At 43.8% G+C, this 13,413-nt stretch overlaps 1 protein-coding gene across 1 annotated transcript; it reads right to left on the reverse strand.

The window, feature by feature from the left end:
* Positions 1-9,143: 9,143 nt before the first annotated feature.
* Positions 9,144-10,247, reverse strand: LOC125750892 (cilia- and flagella-associated protein 251-like). Its single transcript, XM_049029234.1, has 2 exons — positions 9,655-10,247; positions 9,144-9,600 (listed from the first exon to the last, which is right to left on the reverse strand). Exons 1-2 carry the CDS (start codon positions 10,210-10,212, stop codon positions 9,223-9,225), a joined length of 936 nt encoding a protein of 311 aa, XP_048885191.1. The 5' UTR covers positions 10,213-10,247; the 3' UTR covers positions 9,144-9,222.
* Between the last annotated feature and the right edge of the window lie 3,166 nt (positions 10,248-13,413).

Genomic DNA, 13,413 nt, shown 5'->3' on the forward strand with positions numbered 1-13,413 from the left:
GATTTTAAAAGCAATTGTCAACTGTTGCAGCTGCAAAAATTCCTTAAAAAAATGTGCCATGTCTTTTATAGTATCAGTAAAGAATGCAAATTCTTTATGATTCACTCTCTTGATATGCTTAGTTACTTCTGGAAGTGCAGAGAGACTCCCTGGGTGGGCTGCTGGTCTGTTTTAGGGTTCATCCATTTGGATATCGATTCAGTTCTATAGATTACCTATTACAAAGCACACAAGCACAGCCAACAACAATCCTGGGCTCCATGAATTTACTTATTTATGGAGGTCAGGTGACAAAGAGAAGAAGTTGCAGAAGCCCTCAACTGCACAAGACAAATCTAGCTGAGCTTCTTCATGAGATTTTTAGTCAGAACGAACTCCAGGCAGATAGCGGCTGTACCTTCCTCTTTCAAACTGGCCAAACCCCAATGTAGCTCTTCCTTCAAACTGGCCAAACCCCAATGTAGCTCTTCCTTCAAACTGGCCAAACCCCAGTGTAGCTCCTCCTTCAAACTGGCCAAACCCCAATGTAGCTCTTCCTTCAAACTGGCCAAACCCCAGTGTAGCTCCTCCTTCAAACTGGCCAAACCCCAATGTAGCTCTTCCTTCAAACTGGCCAAACCCCAGTGTAGCTCCTCCTTCAAACTGGACAAACCCCAGTGTCGCTCCTCCTTCAAATTGGCCAAACCCCAGTGTAGCTCCTCCTTCATACTGGCCAAACCCCAGTGTAGCTCCTCTTTCAAACTGGTCAAACCCCAGTGTAGCTCCTCCTTCAAACTGGTCAAACCCCAGTGTAGCATCCACCCTTTTCTGTGCAGTGGCCTGCTGGGGGAGCGGATGCACGGAAAGGGACAGAAGCAGAATTGACAAACTGGTGCGGAGGTCAAGCTCTGTGCTGGGATGCCCTCTGGAGACTGTGGAGGTGGTGGGTGAGAGGAGGATGTTAGTGAAGCTGACATCCATCATGAATAACCCACATCACCCCCTGCATGAGACTGTGAGTGCGCTGAGCAGCTCCTTCAGTCAGAGACTGATACACCCTCGCTGCAGGAAGGAGCGCTTTCGCAGATCATTCATCCCGACAGCAGTTAGACTTTATAACACATCATGATGTCATGAGTCACTTAGATGCTACCTTAAGGTCACCATTACTTACCTATAGTAGTTGATATTTATTATTACTTGCACTTTTCCACAACCCACTATCCATGTTTCATACTGTGTATGGGTGTACATAGGCACTACTATTGTATCAGTGTCTTATCTTATTTTATATTATTTTTACTTTGTACTCTTTTCTGTATTTTTTATATTCTCTACTCTTGAAACTCTTCTTGCTATCTGTCTGGAGCTGTGATAACACACAAATTTCCCCACTGTGGGATCAATAAAGTTCTATCTAATCTAATCTAATCTAATCTGATCTAATCTAATCTAATCTAGCTCCTCCTTGAAACTGGCAAAATCCAGTACAGCACCTCTTTCAAAGTAACCAAAGTAACCACAGTACAGCACCGGCTCTGTTTGTGAAAAATTGTGGTGTGTCCGCATTTCTGCAGTCAGTGTACCGTTCTAGCTTTGCTGTATCTGGTTTAAATAAAAATGTAAATGAAACGGTCTTGAGCCTTTCGGATGCGGCTCTGAAGGGATCTGAGCTGCCATGTTTGCTTCTGTTGCTGCACAGCATGTTTCAGAAGCCAGCAAATTTGTTTCTGTAACACTGTGACATTTGTTTCATGGTCGTGACAGGTCCTTCTCCCAGATTTAATCACAGGAGCCTGGCTCTAAATCACCCCGCAAAATCCTTTTGTCGGGCTTGTTTTAGGGCTCAGCTACACCCCATGCCCCTACATCTGCTATTGTTTGAGACAAAAATCCATCCATCCATCCATTTTCCAAACCGCTTATCCTACTGGGTCGCGGGGGGTCCGGAGCCTATCCCGGAAGCAATGGGCACGAGGCAGGGAACAACCCAGGATGGGGGGCCAGCCCATCGCAGGGCACACTCACACACCATTCACTCACACATGCACACCTACGGGCAATTTAGCAACTCCAATTAGCCTCAGCATGTTTTTTTTGAACTGTGGGGGGAAACCGGAGTACCCGGAGGAAACCCCACGACGACATGGGGAGAACATGCAAACTCCACACACATGTGACCCAGGCAGAGACTCGAACCTGGGTCCCAGAGGTGTGAGGCGACAGTGCTAACCACTGCACCACCATGCCGCCCCCTGAGACAAAAATCATCATTTAAATCTGAAGTTATTCAGGATGCAACGCATCACTGATTTTCTGAGCGTTCATCACAAAATCTCCATTCATTTTCAGCACTCCAAAGGTCTGGACACCTTTGAAACCGGATGTTTCTCTGTTAGTCGGAAGTATGTGTTGAGTGTAGAGCCGTCCTCTTGTTCAGCTGCTCTCCGTTTGCATCCGATGGTGCAACCCATAGACTCGACGACTACAGAACATTGGGAAAACAACACTGACAGCCTGCATACCTGCTGGTGGTGGGTGCCCCAGGGAGACCCTGATTGGTCAGAAAGCCTGACTCAGTTTGCCTTTCAAAGGAGGCACAAGGTGTGGACATTCTCGCTGGAGCTGATAGCTGATTGACAGATAGCGGCGGAGGTCCCTGGGGCTTGTTCTGAGTCGTCACTGGCAGGCAGTGACAGCACAGCTGTGCTTGTATGGATGGTGCCGGGAATCCATAAATGGACTACGAGCTCTTCTGCAAGTTACTGGCCCACAGCCAAAGGAGCCGTTTCCCTGTAACTGTAGTGGGTAGGGACTGGTGAATACGGACGGGCAGACAGATGGATATTTTTATTATTAGTGCTCTTAAAGGTGTGATTATGCGCTTTTTCAAATAGAAAAAGAGCATCTCTCATTAGCATACTGGGGCCAGAAGACAGGAAGCTGCTCAGCTTCCCAGCAGGACGGCTGCTGAGCGTGAATAACGGTGGCTGTTTAAAGGCTGTCCTGTAACTCGCTCTATTCGGTTAACAGGAATGTTCAGGACACCATGTCGTAAAATGTAATAAGCTGCGCCTATTGTGCTCCCCGGCAAATGTTTGGCTTATTACCAAGGTTCCGGAAAGTTCCTCTTCGGAAAAACATCATTAAAATAACTCTCAGTAAAGCTGAAAGTAGACAAACTGGTGGTATTATGGTAAATGAGTCAACCGAAGCTGGAAACAAAGGCAATGTAAAAATGGCAGGTGATAGATATTTAGCTTTTCAAAGCCGTGTGGAAAGAACATTTAACTCGCATTTTATCTCTGCTGTACACCGACTCCACGCTCTGTCTCCATCCCTACCTAACCTCTGACACCAGCATTTCTCTCAGGGCATTTCGATGTTTTGTTAACCAAAGTGGGAATATTTTGAGGGTGCTGGAATAGTGGTGGCTGATTTTCTGCTTATTTACGTGACTGTGGAGGCCATGCGGTCGAGTCCATTTCAGACCACATCATTCACGGTCTCCAATGTCGAGTCCATTTCAGACCACATCATTAACACATCATTGATGTGTTAACAAACATAGTTAGGACTGATGACTCAACTTTGAAGACAAGTTCATCAAATTCTGACATATCTTCTTATTTCTAGGCTACTAGTAGCATAAGGAAAGTGCATTCCTATAGTTACCTATCCACGGTGATATGACTTTCAGACTAAGTTCTTTACAGCACACATTGGAACAGGGCACCGAATCTTAATGGGGTTCTCCTTGTCTAATGAGCTGTGGCTAAGATCACATCCTTCTGCAGGCAGGATTATCTCCTTAGGTTATTCGGTTTTGGAGCTAATGATGTCGCCTTGAGCAATAACAGTATGCAGGCTTTAGACAGCTCCTATTGACTTACAGGGAGAGTACCATTCCATCAAGGAAAGGGGACAGAGGGTCATTACACACTCAGGTAGGTAATAGGGTTTTTCAGAAGCTTTACCCCTCTCTTGGAATTATACGACAATTTCGAAAGACTATGAAGTCGAGAAGCTGACGAATTGCTGGAAGATGTTCTGATATTCAGTTGAAAAGGCAGCGAACATGGGCCACTGAGCAGGCCATTGACTGTTACGTAATGGATAAAAGGGGAACATTGCCAGTTGATCCAGGTTTTCTTTTGTTTGCTATCATATTACACCTAGAATTTTGCTGCTGTAGGTTTCTGTAATGTAGGAAGGCCAGTTTAACCAAAGAACCAGCCGCCAGGTGATGGGTCACAGCAAGGAGGGGTATGGGGTTGGGTATCAGTGTTTGGGTACATTTAATGGAGGTGAGATAGGAATATACATATAATGAAAAGATACAAACATCAGGATTTTACAGGGCATATTTAGGGATTTGCAATCAAATTTTCCAGCATTTTACAAAAATACCCAGAGGATGACATTCAGCGCCAGTACTGGCAGCAAACAGCCATTCAGCCCCAGTGTCCTGCCTTCCGAGTCAGACGGCCATGTTTATCATTTTTGTTACTGATTCGTGGTAGCAGGAATGATGTTCGCTTGTGTGTGTGTGTCACCCAGCCATGGTTTGCCTTCATTACTGTGTCCCCAGCAAACTTTTTCTGTGCTGTAATTTCCTGCAGTGATTACAGTCCACGCTACACTACATGCTAATGAAGCGTAATGCTTCAGAGTGTGAAAACATACTTCACTCGCTCTGCTCCTTCCCTCCTAAGGTGGACCAGGTGAATTTTCTTTATTGAAAGCCAACTGTGGTATAGAATGAGGTCATTTTGGACCTGATTTTTGAAATGTTCTTGCAGTGTGATGTAGATAGGTTACAATGCCTGCAGATAGCAAATTTTGGATCATTTGATGCAAACCGAAGCCTGCGTTTCATGGCAGCCATATTCTGCTATTCCTGTTAGACCTGTGCTTTTAAGTTCCCCTTGGAAACAGCCATCAGCTTACAATGAATGTGCCATAATGATGCGGACTGCTGGGTCACTTTCTGAGCTGAAATAGCCAGGATGGGGACAAACTTTCTCAAGGAAAGTTCCTCCAGGGATGGCAGACTGAGCTCCAGTGGATCAGGCAGGGCTCACAATCTGGGCTTTAATCCCCTGGTGAAGCTGGTGGCGGATGTGATCTTGGCATGGCGAGCCAGAGTTGGAGTGACAGTGGGCCCTATGCCTGCCAAATGTCCTTTTTACATCCCATCATAACGTGGAAACCAACCCCTCCCGACTGCAGCTTGGCCAACCAATCAGAGGCTCCAATTACTTGTGAAGGATTTCTTTTCACCACTTCTGCAAAGAAGTCTGACATCACTAAGAATCGCAGATGACCTTGGCGTGCAAACGTGGCTCTCACCATGCTTAAAACTGCAGGCCTGCTCTTCGTTGAATAAAAGATGTGAGTCATCTCTTCTACTCCTCTTTCGTCACCCTCATGGATCTTTCCATCACCCTTATTTCTGACTCTCTCCTGTTCCATCTTCATTTTAGAGAATGCTGCCACAAAACCTAATGGTGAAACACGCAAATTGGTGAGATGAATAAAAACATTCTGGAAGAAAACACCTGGGATTGGGTTTGATATTATTCTGAAAATATGACATTTTCTAAATACACAGTAGCAGTTCTAACTAATTATAGTTTTTGGTAACACTTTATTTGAGGGGGCACAAATAATATAGTATTATGCTATTACTGATGTATTAATTAACCACAATATACATCTCAGTTACACAAGGATCTCATGTTTGTTCATCATTAATGAATAAGACAAGTGAAATACTGATCTGATGTTTGCGTCATTAATATATCGTGAGGCACCTCAAGCTGTTACTATATTTGTTACTGTGTTTGTTCTGTAACTCTTTGTTAGCTACTGAAGGAATTACTGAAGGTCAAATGCACAATATATGCTCATCTGTTCATCATAAAAAATCACGAAGCATCTTTTATCTCAAGTAGTGACCATATTTGTCCATGATTTGTACTTCAGTAGTAACTGACTTACTTCTAAGTAATTTGTGGCCCCCAAGTAAAGTAGGCCGACTATGTTTGGGAAGGTGGCCATAACCTTACAAGAGTGTCATATTCCATTCCTGTTGAGTTTCTTATTAAACATTAAATAAAGAGCAAATGAATCATAGTTAATGCAATCTTTAATTTACGGACAGGTTTTACTTTACTGACAGCTTACACATGTCTCACTGTTATGCCTTCGTTTGCACACGTCACGCCCCAGTTTAGACCGTAAACCCGAACGGTTGTACTTAGCACTTATTTGAATTATTGTGTATATATGTGTTTTTAGGGGGCGGCATGGTGCTGCAGTGGTTAGCACTGTTGCCTCACACCTCTGGGACCTGGGTTCGAGTCTCCACCTGGGTCACATGCGTGCGGAGTTTGCATGTTCTCCCCATGTCATCGTGGGGTTTCCTCCGGGTACTCCGGTTTCTCCCCACAGTCCAAAAACATGCTGAGGCTAATTGGAGTTACTAAATTGCCCATCGGTGTGCATGTGAGAGTGCATGGTGTGCGAGTGTGCCCTGTGATGGGCTGACCCCCCGTCCTGGGTTGTTCCCTGCCTCATGCCCATTTCTTCCGGGATAGGCTCCGGACCCCCCGTGACCCAGTAGGATAAGCAGTTTGGAAAATGGATGGATATGTGTTTTTAAATTACAAAGATTATTTTATTCAAAAATAGTATTTAGCACGATTTGGCTTATTACAGTTTAATAATAGTTTGTAATTATGACATGTTATAATGTATTTTTAAATTATTATAATCGTATTTTTAAATAATTTGTAATTTAAAAAATAGTCTGTGGTACATTGGGAGGAGCTACAATTTGGCCGTCATTGTTATTATGAATTATGACGTCATAAGCGGGAGGGGGGAGCGTATCCCTTATTCTGATTGGTCGAGGGGTTATCTCCATATACCATACATTGCCGATAGGGGGCCATATGGTTTGGGTGATAAGGGTTGCTGTTAAACTTTAATAGAATAAAAATACATTACATGTATTTATTTGTGTTATTTTTAATTACGTTTTTAAGGAATAATAAAACATGTGGCAGGATGAATGCAAGCTAGCGCATACACATCTAGCGGGGCCCGTCAGGCCGCAGGCACGGGTTGTTAGGAGTAGGCACAAGCGCCACGGCGTATTTTAAAAGAATGTGGGGATCTGATCGGGCTGGTAGGAGTAGTTGCATGGCACTGGTAATTACACTATATTGGCAACCACTTGAGCCAGGTCATATGACCTACCAGGAAGTTATAAAAGGCTGCCAAGATGGAATCTCATTCTCTTGCTGCTGTGTTTTACAACTATACATGGGGTGGGTTCTTCTCCCCTGTGGGTAAGGAAAGGAGGAGCGGGTTTGTTTGAGAACTTCAATGTTTAATTTTAATTTTACCAGGGTGACTGCTAGCAGCATGTAACTCTTCGTGGAGGACGCGGTGGTGTCTGTTTGGAATTTTATCATTTGACGTGATCCCCTACGAGCTGATGGGCTACAGACACTGAGGCTCTGGTCACTTGGGTTATACTGTGGGATTTAAAAGGGTCTATGTTTCTTTGTTGATTGTTTCTTTGTACCTGTAGCATTGGAACGTTTCCTCTTGGTGTTGCTGTGCTGCGAGGGCATTAAGCATTCCTGCAAAGGACCAGACTAGCCACTGTTTTAGGTTTATTTGATAGGCTTGTAAGTTGTAAGAGTAATTGTAGTATTGTATTTTGGGCGGTGGACATCGGCCGCTACCCTCCCCTTATGTTTGTACATGGGATCTTTCTGTACAAGGCCGGATCCGCACAGGCTTTTGCTCTGCTGTTGGGGTGCCACACTGAGTGGACACTGTACTGTTGTGTGTAGTGTTTGTCATGTTGCATGCTGTGTGGTGTTGAGTTTTGCTGTTTTCTTTGTCACCAGGGGCCTCCTGAGCTGAGAGCTGCGTGTGCTGATCTGACCTTACTATCTGGAGGATAGTCAGCTGCCCCCCACCCCCAGCAACCTTCATTTGTCTGATTTTGGATATTTGTAATAAAGTGGATTGGGTTTTATTTTTACATGCCTCTTTGTTGTCTTTGTTACGGGGAGGGTTCGAACTTAGCCACGTTACAGAAGGAACATTAGGGGTTACCAGGAGGTGGTGTAGTCAGAGCAGTGTGGGTATTCTGTGCTTTGGGCACCACAAGAAAGCACCGAAATGTTTTAAAGAAACTTTAGCGTTAATTTAAAAGGAAAAAAAAGAATCAAGGAATAACCCTGTTAATTCTTGTTTAAATAAATTAACGCAAGAGTGTCGGCTCTTTAAAGAGAACTGTGTGGCTCTATGCGCATGCGCTACATGAGAGCGAGCCAGAGAGGAGAGCGCATTCGCTAATTTAATCAAGAATTAACCGCGTTATTCCTTGATTCTTGTTGAAATGCTTAGAGCGTTTTACTTTACATTGGCAGAAAAGTGCTTCATTACTTAAACCCCTATAACCATAACGTTTATTTGAAATAACAGGCGCTCCTCTGGTGTCGCCATTTTGAAACGGGCTGGCCAATATCATCTCGACCGCTTTTTTCAAACGGACCTGCCGATTATGGCCGAGCCCTGGGACTCGCTCATTTCGCTGTTTAAATGCTTTCTTCAACCTAACACTGGTAAATACCGCTAATGTTTTTCCTTCTAATTCTTTAAGCATGTTGATTAAATGTAATGGGTTTAAGTGCTTTCTTTTAAAACGACGTGCTGTATGTTAATTGGTTTCGCTTGTGCTTGTTTAAACTCAGCATTTGCTCTTCTGCTGCTTTCGGGCATGTTTGCACGGGTTTAAATTCCGCCTGCTTTCTTCTAAAATAACGCTAAAGTTTTTCTTAAACATTTTGGTGCTTGCTTTTAAAATACGCCGTGGCGCTTGTGCACACATGGCTGCGGCCGGACGGGTCCCCGCTGGACGTGTATCTTGCATTCATTCCGTTATGTTTTATTCCTTAAAAACGTAATTTAAAATACAACGTAAATACATGTAATGTATTTTCATTCTATTAAAGTTTAAAGGCAACCCTTATCACCCAAACCATATGCCCCCCTATCGGCAACACGTGTAATAGACATTTGGAATATTCCTGACGTTTAACATCACCTACTCACATTCAATTGAAAACACCTGTGTCTTTTTCGTTTTTAATGCTTTATTTACAATTATTTACACATTTTTCAGTAGTACTGATTGAACATAGAACACTGACTGTCTCATCCACTACCGGCCTTGCTCTTCTCCACCATTGCCTTGTACGTCTCCTCCACCATTGCCTTGTACGTCTCCTCCACCATTGCCGTGTACTCCTCCTTCACCATTTCTGTGTACTCCTCCTCCGCCATTGCCTTGTACTCCTCCTCCACCATTGTCTTGTACTCCTCCTCCATTGCCTTGTACTCCTCCACCATTGCCTTGTACTCCTCCTCCATTGCCTTGCTCTCGTCCACCTCCATTGCCTTGCTCTCCTCCACCTCCATTGCCTTGTATTCCTCCTCCATTGCCTTGTATTCCTCCTCCATTGCCTTGTATTCCTCCTCCATTGCCTTGTACTTCTCCTCCTCCTCCATTGCCTTGTACTTCTCCTTCTCCACCTTTGCCTGGCTCTCCTCCTTCACCGCCACTTTCTGGCTTTCCTCCTTCTCCACCTTTGCCTGGCTCTCCTCCTTCACCTCCACTGTCTGGCTTTCCTCCATCGCCAATGTCTGGCTGTCCTCCATCGCCAATGTCTGGCTGTCCTCCATCGCCAATGTCTGGCTATCCTCCATCGCCAATGTCTGGCTGTCCTCCATCGCCAATGTCTGGCTGTCCTCCATCGCCAATGTCTGGCTGTCCTCCATCGCCAATGTCTGGCTATCCTCCATCGCCAATGTCTGGCTATCCTCCATCGCCAATGTCTGGCTATCCTCCTCCATCGCCAATGTCTGGCTGTCCTCCATCGCCAATGTCTGGCTGTCCTCCATCGCCAATGTCTGGCTATCCTCCTCCATCGCCAATGTCTGGCTATCCTCCTCCATCGCCAATGTCTGGCTATCCACCACCATTGCCTTTTTTCCTTTCCCTTTTTTTGTAAAAAGCTTCTTCAGCCAGGGTTTCTTTTTCTTTCCTTCTTTATCCTTTTTTCTTTCCTCCTTTGCTTTTATAGCTTCTCCAGCGTCCTTTGGTACCGCTGGCGGCCTAAAGCAATTGAGAAAAATCCACTTCATATTGAGAGATGAGATGAGATGTGTCTTATTCGAAATCAGATTTGTTTTGAACTGATACTGGTGCCTACAGCAGAATTTATACCTTCAGAATGATGACATCAGAGTTGTCACGGTGACATTGTGTTCTAGAACTCAACTGTAGGTGCCATATTTGGTCAGTGGTTCAATTTTTTTTAATTCTCTGCATTTTTTATATGCTTTATTCAGCTCATATTCTGCAGCATATATTGTATGAATTTCCATATTTACCTTAATTAGTTTACTCGCAGATAATATTCTGTACTTGCAAACAATGCAGAAACCTACCAAACATTGCCGGGGCGTTCCTGTGCTCACAGAGCGTAGTGAGCTTTACTTTACTCAGGAGGAGGACAGGCTCACATTTTCTGACCGTGGCCTTGCTGTGCTATATTGTGAAAGGTGCTGAACTTAGTGATGAGACAGTTAATACCCAGATTCTGGAGATCGCCTCCTCAAAGTGAGGCCCAGTGACTTCAAGCTGGGAATCGGGGCTTGCTAAGTTTATGCAATATCACGTGACCGATGACTTCCGATTCATCCTGAGGTGTAAGAGGCTTCGAATCCTGTTGGCTCTTCAAAACTTTTATATAAGTGAGATGATTCTAATTAGCAATGGTAGTGGAGGCCAGTTTAACCAAAGAACCAACCGCCAGGTGATGGGTCACAGTAAGGAGGGGTATGGGGTTGGGTTTCAGTGTTTGGGTACATTTAATGGAGGTGAGATAAAACATTTGGTAAGGTTTAGCAGCGTCTGTAATATCCCTGCATTGTAGGCAGAGCTTTCTGGATAGATTCTGGACACACACACCCTCGTATTGGACAAATTGATTCAGAAAATGGATGGATGAATGGATGGAATGCAGTGTTTTTCATGTGTTTTCATGAGTGGAAGTGAACTTTTATTTATGTGTTTAGTTTATGTGTAGTTAGTTTAGTTGTTCCTGGCAGTAAATACAGTCCCTGGTTTTTATGTGTGCGTCACTGACGAACGTAAGTACTAAGTTTATTGATTATAAGTGATAAGTGACGCTGTGCTAATTTAGTTTACTTAATTGCGCGGCTAGGTTAACGTGACGTAGCTTGCTTACTGTTATAATTATCGCTGACGACTGTACCGTTGTATACCTCGGAAAGATATTTTCGTTTATTTCCCGTCCAATCATTCCCTCTAATACGAATTGCTGCTAATGTAATGTATTGTTGTGGGTATAGCCGAACTTATCAATGTTAAGGCGATGTGGTACAATTATGCATTATGTTAGTGTATTATGGTAATAACCATTGTAAGCACTGTGGTAATTTGTTTTTCCTGTTTGTTTGTTATAGAACCATAAATAAATACAAACTTACTTACTTACCAACCCACTTCGTCTGAGTGTGCATCCCACTGACCTCAAGTAAGATAAGCCAGAGTACAACTAATTGCTACCCCCTCCTGATTGAGAACGTGTATCTGGTGAAATACGGTCAGCAGCCCCCCCCCCCCCCCCCCCCATCCTGAATCGTGACTGATATCCCACAGCGAGTACTACCCTCCTGCAGCAACCCCTTACAGTTTCCCAGGGGAGTGTGGCCCCCCTTTCCCACACCGCATCAAATTTTTCAGTTTCACTCATTTCTCAGTTTATGGGTTATGGGTATGAGCCTGTGTAAAATACAAATTTTTTTTTTTTTGCAAACTCCAGCCTGGCTCTTCCATGCTTCTCATTCATGAAGGGCTTCTTTCTTGCTTTACGGGTCTTCAGCGCTGCTTCTAGAAGCCTGTCCCACCATCACGCTTCACACTTAATGTTTTCCATTCCTTTTGAAGGTCACTTGAGGTCATCCTCCGATTTGTTAGACACTGACGGATAAGTTGATGGTCATCTCTGGCATTAGAAGGTTGCTTCTGCCCTCTACCTGGCTGGTTTTTGATTTTTCGCAGTGTCTCCTGCTTCTTCCCCCTGTTCTTGTGTACTGCGGTCTTAGAAACTCACGAGCATGGAAGCAGCCTGCCTCACAGTGTAGCCTTCTGCCAGCAGAACCAGGATTAAACCAGAATTTAACAATGCAGATTTTAAAAAAGTATATAGAGTGGTCTCTTAATTTTTTACAGAGCTGTGTATTGTTTATATGTATCTATTTTATGTTTTGGCTGCATGTTTGAACCTGAGACCAGTTGTCAAATGGAGTCTGTTTGAGAATACTACATTCACACCCCCAAAACCTTCATATCCCAAATACTGCGTCATGAAAGGTGAAAATTGGTAGGTTTATGCTGGTGAAATAATGAAGATAGATGCTGCTGCTTTTAAGTCATTAACAAGGTTGTTTATTGAAATGGTTTATTGAAAGGCATCTAACAATTTCAAACACATATGTAAGGAATAATTGACGACGGGCCGTTGAATTATTAGAAAATAATGCACACCCGAGGTGGTAATGCCGTTACACCTCGGGTGTGCATTATTTTCTAATAATTCAACGGCCCGGAGTCAATTATTCCGCTTATACTACGGTTGCCACACCTCAAGACATCGATCAGATGATATATTTCAAGGGATTCGTCCGGTTTTTCTACTTAAATCGCTATTGTGAGTAGGATTATTTCTTCCGCATCTCATCCAACGACTCTTTTGCTAGTTCCAAAACGTCATTTTAAAGCTGGCCATGGAGGCTTGAGCCGTTGATATCAGACTAATGCAGTTAATAATGAAGTTATTAGAAAGAGAGTGAGAGAGACAGAGAGAAAGAGAAACAGAGAGAGAGCTTGTATGAATTAGGCTACCTCTGTGTGTCCCTCAACAGTGTTCTGAAGCACCGTCTCTAAACTGTAAGTCTGCTTTAAGATGCAGCGCTGTTATTACCTCGCTAGTGAGAAATGTCATGTGTAGCCTTTAAGTTGGTACACTAGGCTAACTAATACTGCTGCAGCCCAGTTGTTGAAAGTTTCATATTCACCGTAAATATTAAAATTTACTTTTGGAAAATCGTCTGTCATGTTGTTGTTTTTGTTAGTCCTGCGTGCTGTATAGGTACTATAAGTACTGTATGCTAATTTCCGTTATTACAGTTAACTATGCGAAGTGATATGGAACTGTAATGTGGTCAAGAGAGCTGCCTGGAACTACGTTCGCCATGCGTTTCCCTGAAAATAATTGCACACCTCAGAACGTTCGTCAGCCAGTCAGATTCAAGCAT

This window comes from Brienomyrus brachyistius, chromosome 10, assembly GCF_023856365.1.
Source record: "Brienomyrus brachyistius isolate T26 chromosome 10, BBRACH_0.4, whole genome shotgun sequence".
Taxonomy (NCBI): domain Eukaryota; kingdom Metazoa; phylum Chordata; class Actinopteri; order Osteoglossiformes; family Mormyridae; genus Brienomyrus; species Brienomyrus brachyistius.